We start from the raw sequence: 18,784 nt of genomic DNA on the forward strand, positions 1-18,784 counted from the left end.
TGAGAGGCATAGATAGAGTTGATAGCCAGAGACTATTTCCCAGGGCAGAAATGGCTAGCACGAGGGGTCATAGTTTTAAGCTGGTTGGAGGAAAGTATAGAGGGGATGTCAGAGGCAGGTTCTTTACGCAGAGAGTTGTGAGAGCATGGAATGCGTTGCCAGCAGCAGTTGTGGAAGCAAGGTCATTGGGGTCATTTAAGAGACTGCTGGACATGTGTATGGTCACAGAAATTTGAGGGTGCATACATGAGGATCAATGGTCAGCACAACATTGTGGGCTGAAGGGCCTGTTCTGTGCTGTACTGTTCTATGTTCTATGTTCTATGTTCTAAGCCAAATGTATTATTTTCAAATTTGCAGACGATACGAAGCTACCAAGTATCTGTGTTCAGAGGAAGGGGTAAATTGTTTTTGGGAAGATGTGGATGGGCTTAATGATTTGTCAAAAACATGTTAGCTGAAACATGATGTTTCTGGAAGGTTATCTACTTTGGGGGGAACAGATGTGCAAAATGTTTCTTACGTGGTGAGAGGTTGGCAAGTGGAGATATGCAAAGTGACTTAAGTGTCTTTATGACTAAATCATTGAAGGTCATATGCATGTGCAGTAAGCTAATAGGAAAGCTAAAGGAATGTTAGGCTTTAGCACAAGAGGATTTAAGTATAGTAGTGACGTACTGCTTCACTCGTATAGAAGCTTAGTTAGACTGCACCTTCAGTACTGTGTGCAATTTCAATCTCCTTAACGCAGGAATGATACTACTGTCGTATAGGGAATGCAACAGAAGTTCATCGGGCTTTTCCTCGAGATGGACAGACTATCTGATAAAGAGAGATTGGACAATAAGGTGCCTCTTGTAAGGCTAATTAGTAGCATAAAAGCCCATGGTGTTATAGGTAACGTATTAGGCATGGATAGAAGATCGGCTAACTCATGCAAGACAGCAAGCTGGGATAAGGGGACATTTTCAGGATAGTGACACCTAACGAGTGGATTGCTACAGAGTTTAGCACTGGGGCCCAATAATTTACAATTTATATGAATGATTTGAATGTTGGAAGTGAATGTACTATCACTAAGTTTGCAGCTGCCACAAAATTAAATGAGAAGGTAAGTAGTGAGTCCACAGAATGAATGGCCTACTCCTGACCCTACGTTCCTCTCGTTCGTTCTTTCTTTCTGTCGTTCTTTCTGTCGTTCTTTCTGTCGTTCTTTCTGTCGTTCTTTCTTTCGTTCTTTCTTTCGTTCCTAAAGGACAGTAATTGGGACTGGATGCAGTACTCTAGCTTGGGCCTAACCAATGCTTTATAAAGATTCAGCGTAACTTCTCTACTGTTATACTCATTTATTAGTGTCAAATTCCCACATAATATGCTAACTGCTCTTTCAATATGTCTGTCACCTTCAAGAGTGATGCATGTGTTCCCTGCCTTGTGATTCTTACCCTATTCATGGCTTCTGTTATCACTGATGGTTCCAACAAGTTGTTATATTTCTCCTCGGTAAATTCCATGTAGCCTTGCCGTGTGCCTCTTAGCTTATATTTTCTTTGTCCCTAATAGCATCAACTACACCTCTGTTTTCTCACTATTTACATGCAAGGTCAAGGGTATTCCTCTGCATGTTCACTACCATTCTATTCTCTATTCTCCCCTGATAAATCTTACTTTCTTCACCTTCTCCCTCAATTTATTATAGAACCCTTTTCCTATTTGAAGGTTTCACCTGACACACATCATGAACACTTCTGTCTTGCTTCAGTATGACCTCTATCTCACTCGTCATCTAATCACCCCAGTTTTTGTTCTTCCTTTCCTTTCCTTCTAAAATATCTAGCTGTAGTTTGTCTTATCAATCTTAGGTTAAAATTTACCCTGGCAAGTTAAATCCCTTCTCACCTCATTGAATTGTTCCCTTTTTCAAAAGAGCCATAGAGATCTGTAGCACTCCAGATGTTTTATTGTGCAATGTCCCTTGATTTTCTCCATTAAGAATCAGATCCTTCAGCCCCACTTAGACTATTTCATTTCCCAAATCCTGTAATTTATGTAATATCATGATTTCTGTTTCAAAATGGAGTTGTCTCATTGTAAACTGTTGTTTTTGTAGGATGATCCACATATGAATCTGGTGATTGAAGCCATCAAGAATGATCCACTCAGACAAATGGAGCGAGAGCGGTAGTATAAATCTGCTGTTTTGAGAAACAGTATGGCACTTATTTAGTTTGCACTTCTGGGCCAACAAGTTATCTCTATAAATAGTCGAACTCCAGATAACTTGCAAAAGAATTACATTTCAATGTTTATTTTAAGTCACTTGTTCCAAATAATAATAACCATATTTAGCAGATAGTCAATACTTCATAAAAAACAGATCACAGTGTAAATTAATGCAGTGGATTTTCCTAATACTTATTTAATCATGCCATATTCCTATGGAGGAATAATGTTGTCTTTGATTTAATAGGCATAGAAAGTAATAAATATAATAATAGACAAGGCCTTTTCAGAATTGAAATCTTGCCATGAGATTTCTTTTCATTCATCTGCTTTTAGAGGTATTATTCATAACATGCAGAAAAAACCTCGATGAGCTAACATTTTGGAATTATTTTTATTTGTTCAGTGGAAATTGATGTTGTTGGCTAGGACAGTATTTAATATGTATCCCTAATTTTCCTTGAAATTTGTGGTAAGCTGGCTTCTTAAACTACTGCAGCCCGTTGAGGATAGGTACATACCTAGTGCTGTTTAAATGGAAATTCTATGTTTTTGACCTACTAGCAATAAAGGAAAGTACATATTGTTCCTTTTCAGGATGGTATGTGTGTAGGAGCAGGACTTGCAGGTAGTGGTGTCCCTGTAAATATGCTGTCCTTATCCTAATAGGTAGTACTGTTGCATGTTTGGAAGATGTGGTCGAGCCTTGGTGAGTTGCTGGTGTATATTATATCTTGTCCTGCTGCCTCTATGCATCAGCTGTGGAGGGAGTGAATATTGAAGTTTCTGATGGGTTAACAGTCAAGAATGCTATATTTGTCCTGGATGGTGCCAAGATGCTTCAGTGTTGTTGGAGTTGCACTCATTTAGTCAAGTGGAAAGTATTCCATTAGACACCTAACTTGTGCCTTTATGATAGTGGATAGCATTTGAGGAGTCAGGAGGTGAATTATTTCTCCCAGAATTCCTAGCCTTGGACCATCATATTTATATGGCGGATCCAGTTCAGTTTCTGGTCAGTGGTAACATGCATGCTGTTGACGTTCATAGATTTGGTGATAGTTTAGTTCTCATGTTGAGGATGATCATATTGCTTGGCACTTGTATGGATCAAATGTTACTTTTTACTAATGATCTTGATCTTGAATGTTGTTCAGGGCTTATCACATTTGGGCATGGACTGTTTCAGTATCTAGGGAGTCATTAACCGTCCTGAATGTTAAGCAATCATCATTGAATATCCTTACCTTTAACCTTCTAATGGAGGGTGGTAATTGATGAAGCACCTGAAGATGACGGCGCCAAGGACACTATCCTGTGGAATCTTGAGAATGCTGTGGTTGGGTTAACGATTCTATTGTAAAGACAATGTAATCAATTATGTTCTCTATGTATTTAATTGCACAGGAAAGCAATGGCAGAGAGATTTATAATGACAGCAGCTAAGTTGATAGCACCGGCAATTGAAGCATCATTTGCATCTGGATATGACTGGTAAGAGTTAATTTGGATTTGTGCGACAACTTTGGGCACACTGTCCTAATCAAATAATTTAAAGGAAAAATAAGTGCAAAATACTGCAGATGCTGGAAATTTGAAATAAAAACAAAGAGCTAGGGAAAATTAGCAGATCTGGCAGCATCTATGGAAGGAAAAAGAATTAATGTTTTGCGGCCAAAATGACGACTTTAGAATAGTCATACTGAACTCAAATAATTAACTCTGTTTCTGTCTCCACGGATACTGCCAGACCTTCTGCATTTGTCCAGCATTTTGTTGATATAACAAAGACAAATGGAAAAGCCCTGGGTTGGATATTTGGCAGGCATTTTCTACTTGGCCAGGGTTAGAACAGTAACCAAGTGCCCCCAAAGAATACAGCCCTGTCTACCTACTAGACAGTAGAAGCATCAGATTCCTAGAACATAGAACAGTACAGCACAGTACAGGCCCTTTGGCCCAAGATGCTGTGCCAATCTTTTACTCTAAACCTAAAGTCTATCTAACCTCCACCCCTACCTTATACTATCATCCATATGCCTACCTAATATGCACTTAAATGCCCCGCTTGAGACAGACTCCACGACCAATGCATTCCATGCCCCTACCACTCTGAGTAAAAAGCCTACCTCTGACGTCTCCCCGATATCTACCTTCTTTCACTTTAAAACTATTTCCACTCATATAAAAGCTACTTCCACCCTAGGAAAAAGTCTCTGGCTGTCCACTCCATCTATATCTCTGATTTTGTACACCTCTGTCAAGTCATCTCTCATCCTTTGTCGTTCTAAAGAGAAAAGCCCTAGTTCTCTCAACCTTTCCTGGTAAGACCTACCCTCCATTCCAGGCAACATCCTGGTAAATCTCCTCTGCACCTTTTCCAACTCTTCCACATCTTTTCTGTAATGAGGTGACCAGAACTGGACACAATACTCCATATGTGGCCGAACCAGGCTTTTGTACAGCTGAAGCATAACTTGAAACATATGCCGCCATACTGCTCGGAGGATGTTTCCCTTCATAGGAGAGTTACAGCCAGAGGGTACAGTCTCAAGATTTTAGACTGACATGAGAAGGAATTTCTTCTCTTCGAGGATTGAGTGTCTTTGGAACACTTTGCCAGAGAGCTGATCAGCCCCATTATGTCTATATTTACTGTCAAATACAGGTATTATCTATATGGTTGTAAAAGACTGTGTGTCCTCTGAAAATAAAACACGTATGGATAATATGTTCTTCAGTATCCATTAAATTTGTTCTCTGACCTGCCATCAAGAAGTCTGTGAATTTTATCAGTGCCTAATATTCTTTTCTGAAGTCTGAGTCAGGTTTGAAACTCAGTTTTTGGTGATTTTTGTTTTTGGACCATATATTATGCCAGCGCAAAATATCTAGAACAAACTCTGTTAAAACAAATTCCATTTATGTAATTAATGAACATCTTAAGGCACTGTACAGGAGGGTGTCAGAAACAGTTGCAGGCCATTACAAGGGGAGATTTTGAGTGAGGACCAAAAGGCCTGGTAAAGCAAGCAACTTTGACAATTTTGAAGGATAAAGGGATAGAGACAAAGAGGGCTAATTGAGCAAAATCCCAAAAATTAGAGCAAAAACAAAGTGGTAGAAATCTGAAAAATAAACAAAAAAACCCTGGAAACATGCAGATTAAGTAGGATCTGCCCAGAAGTTAGAAATCAAGTGATCTTTGTTGGGGTAAAGCGAGGAAGGTCCCCAAGAAGCTGATGTTATGATCCTAGCTGTTGTAACCACTGGATACATCAGATTCCAAAATGAGATATGACTTGAGAGATCATATTTTGTTTGTTTTTATTTAACATGGTTATCTTTTACTGAAACATGAACACGCAATGCTGCCGATTTCAAGATTGCAAAATACAGGGCAAAACAAAATCCCATCTATTCCAAGATAACAAAGTGTGCAGCTGGATGAACACAGCAGACCAAGCAGCATCTCAGCACAAAAGCTGACGTTTTGGGCCTAGGCCTTTCCTCAGGGAGGGGGATGGGGAGAGGGAACTGGAATAAATAGGGAGAGAGGGGGAGGCAGACCGAAGATGGAGAGAAAAGAAGATAAGTGGAGAGGAGAGTATAGATGGGGAGGTAGGGAGGGGATAGGTCAGTCCGGGGAAGATGGACAGGTCAAGGAGGTGGGATGAGGTAGTAGGTAGGAAATGGAGGTGCGGCTTGAGGTGGGAGGAAGGGATGGGTGAGAGGAAGAACAGGTTAGGGAGGCAGAGACAGGCTGGGCTGGTTTTGGGATGCAGTGGGGGGAGGGGATGAGCTGGGCTGGTTTTGAGATGCAGTGGGAGGAGGGGAAGAACTGGGCTGGTTTTGGGGTGCATTGGGGCAAGGGGAGATATTGAAGCTTGTGAAGTCCACATTGATACCATTGGGCTGCAGGGTTCCCAAGCGGAATATGAGTTGCTGTTCCTGTAACCTTCGGGTGGCATCATTGTGGCACTGCAGGATGCCCATGATGGACATGTCCTCTGAGGAATGGGAGGGGGAGTTGAAATGTTTTGCGACTGGGAGGTGCAGTTATTTGTTGCAAACCGAGCGGAGGTGTTCTGCAAAGCAGTCCCCAAGCCTCTGCTTGGTTTCCCCAATGTAGAGGAAGCCGCACCGGGTACAATGGATACAATATACCACATTGGCAGATGTGCAGGTGAACATCTGCTTGATATGGAAAGTCACCTTGGGGCCTGGGATAGGGGTGAGGGAGGAGGTGTGGGGGCAAGTGTAGCACTTCCTGCGGTTGCAGGGGAAGGTGCTGGGTGTGGTGGGGTTGGAGGGGAGTGTGGAGCGGCCTAGGGAGTCACGGAGACAGTGGTCTCTACGGAAGGCAGACAAGGGTGGGGATGGAAAAATAGCTTGGGTGGTGGGGTTGGATTGTAGATGGCGGAAGTGTTGGAGGATGATACGTTGTATCATCTATCATCCCATCTGTTCCAATGCCATTTTACAGTAATCCGATATCAGAAAGTCATACCTACCATGTTTACAGTTTTAACTTCATTGTTAGGAGACTGAAATTGCATGATCAGCCATAATCATGTTGAGTGGTGGTGCAGGCTTGAAGGGCCGAATGACCTACTCCTCCACCTATTTTCTATGTTACTTTCAATTCCTGGTCTTGAGTGTTTGATATCACTTCCTTGATTATTGACACAAATGAGCTTAAATTTTCTTAGTTTCAAGTAACACCATGTTTCTTAACAAAGCACTGGAATTGTGGGAATTTAGAAATAAAGGCACAAGAGTAGGCCATTCAGTTCATTGAGCCTTCTCTGCTATTTAACGTAATCATGGCTAGTTAAACAAGTATGACCTTTTTATTCCTTCTTTTCTGTTTTATGCCAAAATTAATTGCATAGAAGATTTTCTCCCCATATCCTTTGATCCCATCAGCCCTAAAAACTATATCTAACTCCTTCTTGAAAATGTTCAATGTATTGCCTCTAGCACTTTCTGTGGCAGAGAATTCCACAGGCTCATCACTCTTTTGTTTTTTAATGAAGAAATTTCTCCTCAGATAAGTCCTAAATGGTGTACCCTGTATCCTTAGACAGTGACCCTTCATTTTGGATTTTCGAGACATTGGAAGTATTGTTCCTCTGTATACCCTGTCTAGTCCTGTTAGAATATTCTGTATGTTTCAGTGAGATCACCTCTCATAGAATCCCTGCAGCGTGGAAACACTCTTCAAAACTCCATTGAATATAGTTCTAACTGATCCACTCTCTGTTCATATGTCAGTTCTGCCATACCAGGAATCAATCTCGTATACTTTAGTTGCACTCCCACCAGAACCAGAATATCCTTCCTCGGTTAAGGAGGTCAAAACTGCACAAAAAAATCTGAGTGTGGTCTCACCAAGGCTCTTTGTGATTGCAAGAAGACTTCCTGCCTCTATACTAGAATTATCTCACTATGAAGGCCTATTGCACTACACGTTTACTTTCAGCAACTGGTATACAATGACATCCAGTCTTGTTGCAATCTATTGTCATTCAGATAATGATTTGCCTTTCTGTGCCTGGATGCTGCCAGACCTGCTGAGGTTCTCCAGCAATTTCTGTTTTTCTTTCATATCTCTAGCATTCAAAGTTCATGTTTGATTTTATAATAATCTGCCTTCCTGTTTTTGCTACCGAACTCGAAAATGTTACATTTATCCACATTATATTTCATTTGCTGTGCATTTGTCCACTTATCCCTTGTTGAAATCACATTGAAACATTTCTGCAACTTCATTACAGTTCGCCTTCCCACCCAGCTTTGTGTCATCTGCAAATTTGAAGATATTGCCCTTAGTTTCCCTATCTAAATCATTAATAAATATTGTGAATGACTGGGGTCCAATCACAGATTCCTGTGATATCCAACTGGTCGCTGGCTGTCATTCAGAAATGACCCAATGATTCTTACCCTTTGTTTTCTGTCTTCTAGCAGTTCTCTATCCATGTCAATACACTACACCCAGTTCCATGTGCTTTAGTTTTATATGCTAATCTCTTATGTGAGACCTTATTGAAAGCATTCTTAAAGTGCAAATAAAAAACAACCATTGGTTTTCTCTGATTAATTCTATTCGTTACATCTTTGGAAAATTCCAGTAGATTTGCCAAGCGTGATTGCCCTTTCATAAATCCATACTGACACCAATCCTGTTACTGTTTTCTAAGTGCTTTGGTATTAAATCTTTTATGAAGGACTCTAGCATTTGCCTCATATACCAGTTAGTACTGTGTCGATTATAATTCCCTATTTTCTCTCTACTTCCATTTTTAAATAGTGCACTTCCATTAACAGCCCTCTAATCCATAGGAAATGTTTCAGAGTCTGTAAAAGAGTCTTGGAAGATGACCACCACAATTTCTAGAGCTATTTCCTTAAGTACTCTGGAACATAGATTGTCAGATCCAGTGGATTTGTCAGCTGTTAATCCCATCACCACTTCTTTCTAATGCAGTTTTCTTCAGTTCCTCTATCTCACAAGATCATGTGTTTGCCAACATTTTTGGCAAGTTATTTTAGTCCTCCTTTGTGAAGACAGAATATTTGCTGAGTTCATCTGCAATCTGTTCCCGTTCATAATTTTCCGTGTTTCTAATTGTAAGGCACCTACATTTGTCTTCACTAATTTTTTTTTATTTACCTATGGAAGCCAATACATTTGGTTTATATGTTCCCTGAAAGCTTATTTTAATATGCTGTTTTTCCCCTCTTTGTCAATCCCTTTATCCTCTATTGCTGAAATCTAAACTGATCCCAATCCTTAAGTTTGCTTCTGTTCTTGGCCATCTTACATGCCCCTTCCTTGGATCTAATACTATCCCCAGTTTTCCTTGTTGGCCATGGCTGGACAACCTTTCTCATTTCCGTGCCAAACAGAAATGTACAGTTGTTTGCAGTTCCTCCATGCTGTCTCCATTACCTATTCACTGTCATATCTTTACATAATGCTTAATCCATGCTAGTACAGTATCTCGTATACCACGTCCTTCAACTTTGCTTACCAACTTTCTCTTGGGACTTTATCAAAAGTGTTCTGAAAATCTAAATGTACTACATGTATCAACTGTCTTTTATTATCGTGTCTGTAATGCCTTCAAAAGACTTTTGTGACAATACTATGATTTTAAGGGGTGTATTTTGTCATTTTTTTATGAGAGAGCTTTTAAGGCAGAGCTGTTGAGCTACCTATTGTAAACTCATAAAATAAACCGCTTGAGAGGCCTTTGAGTTTATTTTTAAAATTGAAACAATAGAACTACCCTCAATGGGTGTGGTCAAGCTCCCACCGAATCAGGATTTTTAGTTTTAGCTTTCAACAGTTGTTGCAGGGGTCGCAGCACGGTTTGGAAGCTGCTGTACATCTCTCCCTGCTACATTCTGTCAGAGTTTTCTCTTGGTGTTTTCCTGCTCCTGGAGTTGAATGTGAGACGATCTGTTTTTCTGAATTTGCCTTTGTCACAGGAATGTTTAGGGGATGTTAGTATGTTGGAACAGTTAATAAGTAATAGTTACTCTGTCTATTACTTTGTTGAGCATTTCAATAGCTACAGCTAAGACTTTCTTTTGTTGCATTTTAATTATAGTGTGTGAATAAAATGTGTTTTGCTTCAAATCTGGTAGTTTGACCAATCGAATCACATCTTAAACACACCTTACACTTACCTTTAAAATAAGAAAAAGTTAGGGCCTAGGCTGTCTTATTATTTTGAGGGGGTTTGGTCTGGTCCATAACTTTTCCAACAATTTTGTCAAACAGGATTTTCCATGTGCAAGTCCATACTGATTATACTCAGTCATATAATTTTTATCCATTTATTGCATTCTTTATGAAAGATTCTTGTATTTTTCCTGCGCCTGACTGTCAAACTAAAACTCTTGCACTGAAGTAGCCTATATCCTAACTGTTCTGAACTAACTCCTTTCTCAAGGACACAATGTTCTTGCATCTAATCCTGCCAGGTTTTCTGCAACTACCAGTAAAACCTTTCCAATTTGAGATTGTCCTTGAATCAAAAATAAATTATTGGTTCTTCTAAACCAAAAGTAAGCTAATGTCTTCCAATGCTTGCGGTCTCCAGTCATTAAATATTCAAAATACAAACAAATTCTCTGTCACCCAAGGAAATCCACAGTCACCTGTTCTGTGACAGATACTGGTTTAAATCATGGCTCTGGAAGAATGTCAGATTAACAATTTAAACCCCTTATACATGGACCATAGCATACATATCACTAATTCAAAATCCAAACTCTTAAGATAAATGAGATCAATATATATAAATTACACACCATACATCAGACTGAAAACAATGTAACAAAGTTTTCAAAAGAATGAAATGATTCTGTTAGAATCTGTAGATGGAGTGAGATGACACTAGGGGAATTGATGAAAAAAAATACATTTTCTTGCAGCTTTTTGTCTTGCATATGTCGGGAAATTTCACAAGAAATGCCAAAGTAAAGGAAAAAGAACATTTATACCTGCTTGGACATCCACCATCCTGGGGACTGTATCTGACCTGTTGCTAGATTGAATCAAGCCTGCCCGCCCACAGCAAAAGCCTGGGGCAAATTGGGGTGGCACGGTGCCTCAGTGGTTAGCACTGCAGCCTCACAGCGCCAGGGACCCGGGTTCGATTCCAGCCTTGGGTGACCGTCTGTGCGGAGTTTGCACATTCTCCCTGTGTCTGCGTGGGTTTCCTCCCACAGTCCAAAGATGTGCAGACTAGGTGGATTGGCCATGCTAAATTGCCTGTAGTGTACAGGGGTGTGTGGGTTATATGGGGATGGGCTCGGGTGGGATGCTTCAAGGGGCGGTATGGTCTTGTTGGGCCGAAGGGCCTGTTTCCACACTGTAGGTAATCTAATCTAATCTAATCAAATTGCACATTGAATGTCAGCAGCACTGTGCGTCATGGGAGGAATTTGAGAGTGCGAAATCACTAGCAAAGAAGCACATTGGAGGAGTGCAGCCTGAAAGTCTGGGAAGCACAGAGAAATGGACAGTCTCTACAATTCAGCATCATGGGCTTGCATTTCACTTGTTTTGTCACAGTGAAACGCAAGCCCATGATGCTGAATTGTAGAGAAACAGTTTCTGTCATGAAAAATGCCAATGTAAAATGATATTACAGTAGAAAATACTTCAAATGCACAGAATTTTGTGGACAGATGGGCTTGTATAAAATCAGAGCACTTAGAGAAAGTAATTGGATGCACAGCCACCAAATTTCAGAAGGCTAAGAAAGAAGATGGACACTGTTACTTAAGCCAATTCTGTGATGTGTGAGCTCACCGCCAATAACATAGGCCTCTGTCATAGTTTAGACTTGTGAAGGAGTGTAACATTGCAACTGCAGCTTTACAGGCTTCAGAGAAATTTACGTTATTTCAGAGTGTGAATTTGTCTCATAGAATTGTGCCAGTTCAGATTAATGATATTACTCCAGGCATTGAAACGTTTCTGAAAGATTCTGTGGCTAATCTTGAGGTTAACTCTCTGGCTTTCGATGAGTTAGTAGACATCACAAGCCCGGGTTAACTGATGATCTGGCTGTGGATTCAGAATAGATTTTGAACTTAGAGAAGATTTGATTTATTTCGTGGCAATGCATGATACCACCAAAGGGGAAGATATTTTTGAGAGGCTTATGTTGGCTTCAGTTATCATTTAAAAAAAGTCTTCTTACTACTGATGGTGCTCAAGCTATGTTCGGATCTCAGAGGGATTAGTTTTTCTAATTAAAAAATTTGATCAGCTCGTCCTTGATCCAAGCTATTTAATTGTATGTCACTACTTCATTCATCAAGAGTATTCGTATTCACAGTCCCTGCAGCTAGGGAAGTATGCTGATGTGGCTTAATGAAGTTAGGAATGTAGTGAACATTTTCATGGAAATTCAAGCTGGACTTCATAAGAGTTCCCTGATTGGGAAGTTAATCTGCTCAAATCAGAGAGACCTGGCTAACATAAAAGGATGAATGCTTGGACTACCTGGCTTAGTGAAGGGCAGTGCTGTTGTCAAAGGCTATGCATTTGTGAATAAAGGGTGATTGGTGATGGGATGCTAGCCTCTGAAGAGTTGCTTCAAAGAGGAAGGAAAAATCTGTGACTGAGTTTAGCAAGCACAAATGTGTGTGTGTGTGTGTGTGTTTGTGTGTGACTTGAGTGAGCTCAATGTCAAATTACAAAAGCAGCATCTTGCCTGTCTGTCAGATGTGAAACAATTTGAAGCCAAATTAAAGCTATGGGAAATGCAGTTGGAAAAAGTCAAACTGCATTTTCCTAGCCTACAGGGACATCTGGAAAATCTGCTACAACAGAAGACTACAACAGGGATAGTGTGCAAATTTGTTTCAGAAATTTTGTGCATGATTTCAAGGCCCATGAATGAAAATACTTGAATTAAATATATTTTCAGACTATTCAATATTGAGGCTGTCGATGGACTAGAAAACCTCCAACATGATATCACTCGTAAAGCGACATTGAATTGAAGGCCAAATACAGTAACCTGCCACTGCTGAAATTCTGCAGACTCCCATGTAGGTGCTGCTGACTTTCCAAACATGAGAAGGCCTGCCCTAAGAATTACATCACTGTTCAGAGCTACATAATACTATGAATGGTTCTTTTTAAAACTTTTTCTGGCAAAGAACCATCTATGTTCTTGTGTAACAGATGTAAACTTTGAACAATAGTTGTGATTAGCAACATCTTCATTGCTAGCAGACATAGGAAGGCTGATTAAGGCATAGCATTCTCAGCCATTGCATTAAAACAACGTGAGTTGAATGCTCCGGTTTTTCTCTCTTCAAAAAAGTTGCTTGATTTACTTTTCATGTGTGGCCCTTAGATGATTTCACCTATGTGTCACCAGCCCACCTCTGATTTATATCGTATGAAAGCAGAGTGCTGATTGGTTGATGCATGCATAGATGTGTTGCTGTGGCGAATTCACCGGCTACGGATGACTTACTGTTAACTCCCTAAACTTTGTTTAAATTTTAGGCGTGATTGACTCTGATTAGGTTCTGAAGAAGGGTCACCGGATTCAAAGCGTTAACTTTGTTTCCTCTTCATGATGCTGTCAGATCTGCTGAGTTTCTTCAGCAATTTCTAGTTTTGTTTGTTTCCAGTCCCTCTGAAGGAGCCTGCAGCCTTAAATTGAAAGGCCTATCTAGAGCAACTTCTGAATTAAATGTCTCTGGGCATGCTGACAGCAAGCACAGGATTAGGAGTCAGAAGTCGTCCTGTATTTTTTGTTATTTTAACAGAAAACATGATTCTACTCGTTTTATTTTACCAGTACTCTTTGTGAACAGAGCTTTCATACATTATATGCAAGTTATTATTGTGGATATTTATATCTGGCAATGTATGTTGTCTCTGTGCTCTCCTCTTGCTGGTGCAGGATGAAAACATTGACCATACCTGTCCTACCTTCAGTGGTTGAACAATAAATAGGTATACCTAAGGTGCACTGTTTCTGATATCACTGAATCTTTTCCTAGTTTGCTCATAGAGCCAATGGATTTGGGATATTCTAGCAACTAACTACTGGCTATGACCTAAGCATTAGCTTGGTTAAAAGTGTTTCCTTTGATACTTCTCCTGCTGGATGACTCCAGAAATCATTGCCAAATGCTGAAGCCTTTTCCATGGCCATCACACTACCATTTTGCAAGGAATGTTTGCTTTCAACCATTTATTCTAACTCTTATCTCTCTTTAAGAGCAAGCAAAGACTTATTCAGTCTTTGGGAGGTCTGAGCCCACCTTGAAATCTTTCCATATAGCAAGAGTCACTCCACTGACGGCATAGTTCACAATTTTTGTGGGGGAACACATCCTTCATTTTGTTGGAATCTCAAAAAAAATTACAGATTGCATTTACACTTGTTTTCCAGTTTCACTTGTACATTAAAACTCAACAATATGCTTGTAATGCAAGACCATCCCACTGGGTACAGAAGGTGTTATTGTGATACTCAAGTATTGAGACTTTTGATCACAGGTTTTACGACTGGGGTTTGTTGCGCCTAACGTTCCCCACATTGGTATAAAAGTTGATGGAAATTTCTTGGGCAAATTGCTTTGTGATGGCTTTTGATGACATAAACAAACCACAAATTGATACAGAGATAATAAGAACTGCAGATGCTGGAGAATCCGAGATAACAAAGTGTAGAGCTGGATGAACACAGCAGGCCAAAGCAGCATCTTAGGAGCACAAAAGCTGATGTTTCAGGCCTAGACCCTTCATCAGAAAATTGTTTAGCATTCTTAATGCAGAAGCTGTGAGAAATGGAGAGCTGATTTTGTGGTGCTGTGGCATTTAATACGTTCTGGTTTTGTAGGAATCTTAATAGACAACTAACCCAGGAATTATAATTCTGATGTAGAAGCAAAAAAAAATGCACTTTCCATGGTTTATCACTGATATGATTAATAGATTAATAGAAACTATCCTGGCTCTCCTCCCCCCAAAAAAGACACTATGTAACTTGAAACTTGATGGGAGAAGAATTTGGCTTTTCAGGAATGATTCAGATCCAATTATTAATTGTTACAGGTGTGTGGAAATGGTGAAGGCTTCCCAGTATGTTGAACTAGCTAATGACCTGGAAATTAACAAAGCTATTACTTACCTGCGACAGAGGGATTTTAACCAGGTAACACATGATAACTCCATTTTCATTTCTGCTGGATATTTATAAACTGTTTCAAGCAGTGGATCATAATTTATCCTTTGTATTTAACATGCACGTTCATCCCTGATACTGTGCCACCAGAAAAAAACCTGTCAAGAATTTAGTTCCACTTATACTTTTCAATTAAGAAGATACAGAAGGTGCTAGAAGGGTAATCTGCATATAAGCTGGAATGTTAAGTTATAATTAATATTCTACTTCAGCACAGCTTCTTTTAAAATAGTCCTTTTCTTTCTGCTCTGAACTGCTTACGAAGGGTTATAACTTAGTATTTTCCCCCTTGTTTCCTTCTGGAAAGTGTAAATCTTTTTACTTCATTGTTCTGTGTTTCAGTTTATTAATGATGGCTTCTATCTTTTTAAAATTCTTTTTGGACATTTTTGAATGATTTCCTGGCATTTTGATTGATTTTCAATTGCTGCAGAGGTGTTGAGTTCCATTTCTTGAATACATTTGTTAGTTTGGAATTAGGTTCATTGTGAGCTGAATTCAGAAGTTCTTATTTAATCTCCATTGTTGGTCTGTTGCTAGCGACAGATCCAGTACCTTGCTAGTACATATCCAGTTCAAACTTGTGGCAAAAAAAAGTCTGAAAATACATTAAAAGAAACTTTGTATAATCCTGTTTGTGCATAGATATAAGTTAACTTTTAAAAAGAAATTAGATTACTGATCGTAGCTTGGAGCAGGATTTAGTGTTAAATGTTGGGTTTCCAGTTCACCAATCAGATACCTAATTGGTTAACATCAGGCTACCCACTGAATCAAGGCCCCCCTGAAGGATGGAAATTCCAGCCTGAAACCTGTTTGTTAAACAGAGGCTGGTATTGCCACCAAGATCAGTGGCAATTGCTGGTAATGCACTGAAATCCTCACTTGGAGTGAGGTTAGTTGGATAGAGTGCAGCTTTGGAGTAGAAAGCTGTCAGTGTGTATGGATTTAGATATTGGATACTGGGCATAAGGGTGGCTTACCCTTCCCTCTGCTAGGTCCATTGATTGAACACTGCATGCTTGTGAACAATTGGCAAGGGAAACAACAGAGTGGAAAATCACACTTGATCTCATCCTTGCCGATCTATGCTGCATCTACGACAATATCTGTAATTGTGACCATCACAGTCCTTGTGGAGACAAAGTCTACTCTTCTTGTTAAGGATACATCCATTGGGTTGTGTGGCACTATCACTGTGCTAAATAGGGTAGATTTCAAACATATCTAGCAATTCAAGACTAGGCATTCATGAAATGCTGTGGGTCATCAACAGCAAAAACTCTACTCCAACACACTGTTCATCCTTAGCATATCCCCCAACTCTGTCATCAAGCCAGGACATTAACTGGTTCAGTGAAGAGTGCGAGAGGGCATGGCAGAAGCAGCACTAGGCAAACCTAAAAATGAGGGGTCAACCTGATGAACCTACTTGTATGCCAGACCGCATAAATGGCAAGTGACAGACTGGGCTAAGTGATTCCACAAATAGCAAATCACATTTATGATCACAAGCAGTTAATTTTTTTTTGCACTAAGATTGTTATTTCCCATGGAATTCTAGATTTACTTTTTGATCAGAAATAAAAATAATATTATCGGAGCAGACTTCGCATTGTAGCTTCGAGCAGTCTTTTGAAAGATAAATAATATCTATTTCCACTTTCAATTTGTAGGCTGTAGAAACCTTGAAAATGTTTGAGAAGAAGGATAGCAGGGTTAAGAGCGCAGCTGCAACAAATCTCTCCTTCCTTTACTTTTTGGTAGGTGACGAGATCATAACTATTGTATTACATATTAGCAGAGGCAACACACAGGTGTTTTTTTTTAACAGGTCGTATAATTGTGCATGGTTCTTGCAATTTCACGTTTGGAATTGATCATTCACTAATCAATCTATATTATGGTTTTCTCATCTGATTAAGTCATTGACCACAGAATATGTGAATCAGTCAATGATGCTTCATTAAAATAGGCGCAGCTGACTCCATGAAGCTGGCGGCTAGCACTTGGAAATGTCATCTTTGCAGTAGGTAAAATTTCTCCTAGTTGCCTTAACATTGTAAATTGACTGCTTACCTTTGCAGGCAGCTAGTCAGTGTCTGCTGTCAGCGCTGGGGATGTTCCCCTGCAGCAGGAATACATTTTCCCCAAGTCATTCCCCACTAAATCGCTCTCCATGCTGTAGGGGTGTAAAGTACTGAATTTTAATTTGGACATTTTCATTGGAAGCTAATTAGGACATTTATGAATTGACGTGATCTATAATGAACAAGTTTTGCAACTGTATTTGCATTCCCATTATTATGATAATGTATAATCATATTTCTATGAGTACCCTCTGAGTTTCAAAGTAGAAAATTGTGAATTTCTTATGGTTGAACCAAATAAACTTTTAAACAATTGCCCACACAAGCAGAAATCATTTTCATTGGATTTGTGCAGGAAAATGATTTTGGACTTGCAGACCGGTATGCCGACCTTGCTATGAGTGCTGATCGATATAATCCAGCAGCACTGACAAATAAAGGAAACTGTGTCTTTGTTCGAGGTGACTATGAGAAAGCAGCAGAATTTTATAAGGAAGCTTTACGGAATGATTCCTCTTTTACTGAGGCACTCTATAACTTGGGTGAGTTACAATGTTACTTAATTTGACTGATAGACAATTTATGACTTCTGAGTGTTAATCCTTTAATGTCTTTGGTATCTTTATTTCAGTGTACGCTATTGATTCGGATTGCTTTGTGATTTCATTTATTCAGAACTTATTTTTCTGCTACGCTCACATGCAGCTGTGTAATTCATTCAGATAGAAGCATAGGAACGGGAGTAGATCATTCAGCTTCTTGAGCATGTTCCACCATTCATGGCTGATGTGATGGATGCAACTCTATATACCTGGCATTAGCCCATTTCTTTTAACACCTTTGATTAACAAAAATTTATCTGTTATTTAAAATAAGCAATTTATCCACTGCCATTTACGGAAGAGAGTTTCAAACATCTGCCACTCTTTGTATGAAGATGTGCTTTCTAACATCTTTCCTGAATGAAAGTCTGATCTATTCTTAGACTATTCACTCTCGTTCTAGAATCCTCAACCAGCAGAAATAGCTTATCTTCATCTACCCTGTCTTCTCATGTTAATGTCTTTTTCTTATTTCACACGTAGGACATGGGTATTCCTGGCTGGTTTATTGTCCTTGATACGTTGGTGAACTGCTTCTTGAACCGCAGCAGTCCATCTGCTTAGGTAGGCCCAAAATACTAGTAAGGAGGAAATTCCAGTGTTTTTACTAGGGTGACACTGAAGGAATGACAGTGTATTTCCAAATCGGGATGATGAATGCCGTGGATGGCAACCTGCTGGTGGCAATGGTGTTCCTGTGTATCTGCTACCCTTGTCCAATGGAATTGATCATGGGTTTGGGAGGTGTTGCCTAAGGAGCCTTAGTGAAATGCTGCAGTGCATCTTGTAGATTGTACATAATACTACTACAAAATGTTGGCAGTCGGAGGAATGGATGTTTGTGGATGAGCTGTAAATGAAACAAGCTGCTTTGTTCTGTTCAGTGTCAAGTTTCTTGAGTGCTGTTGGCTCTGCACCCATCCAGATAAGTGAGGAGTATTCCATCACAGTCTTCACTTGTGTCTTGTAGATTGTGGACAGGCGTTGGCGAGTCATGAAGTGAGTTACTAGCCAAAGTATTCCTGGCTTCTGACATGCTCTTGTAACTGCTTTATTTACATGGTGATTCCACTTGAGTTTTTGGTCAATGGTAATCCCCAGGATGTTGATAGTGGGGGATTCAGTG

At 39.7% G+C, this 18,784-nt stretch overlaps 1 protein-coding gene across 14 annotated transcripts in view; it reads left to right on the forward strand.

Moving 5' to 3' along the window:
* Window positions 1-18,784, forward strand: part of ift88 (intraflagellar transport 88 homolog) — a 309,288-nt gene that overhangs the window by 232,752 nt on the left and 57,752 nt on the right. For all 14 annotated transcript variants that reach the window (XR_007247723.2, XR_007247724.2, XR_007247725.2 and 11 more), the window contains 5 exons: window positions 2,111-2,181; window positions 3,631-3,717; window positions 14,837-14,936; window positions 16,643-16,729; window positions 17,412-17,598. Coding sequence is in view for 11 of the 14 variants with exons in the window: in XM_048532509.1 (XP_048388466.1) it covers window positions 2,111-2,181; window positions 3,631-3,717; window positions 14,837-14,936; window positions 16,643-16,729; window positions 17,412-17,598 (532 nt within the window). In the remaining 3 variants the exon portion in view is untranslated. The remainder of the gene's footprint in view (window positions 1-2,110; window positions 2,182-3,630; window positions 3,718-14,836; window positions 14,937-16,642; window positions 16,730-17,411; window positions 17,599-18,784) is intronic.

The sequence above is a fragment of the Stegostoma tigrinum genome, chromosome 6 (genome assembly GCF_030684315.1).
Source record: "Stegostoma tigrinum isolate sSteTig4 chromosome 6, sSteTig4.hap1, whole genome shotgun sequence".
Classification (NCBI taxonomy): domain Eukaryota; kingdom Metazoa; phylum Chordata; class Chondrichthyes; order Orectolobiformes; family Stegostomatidae; genus Stegostoma; species Stegostoma tigrinum.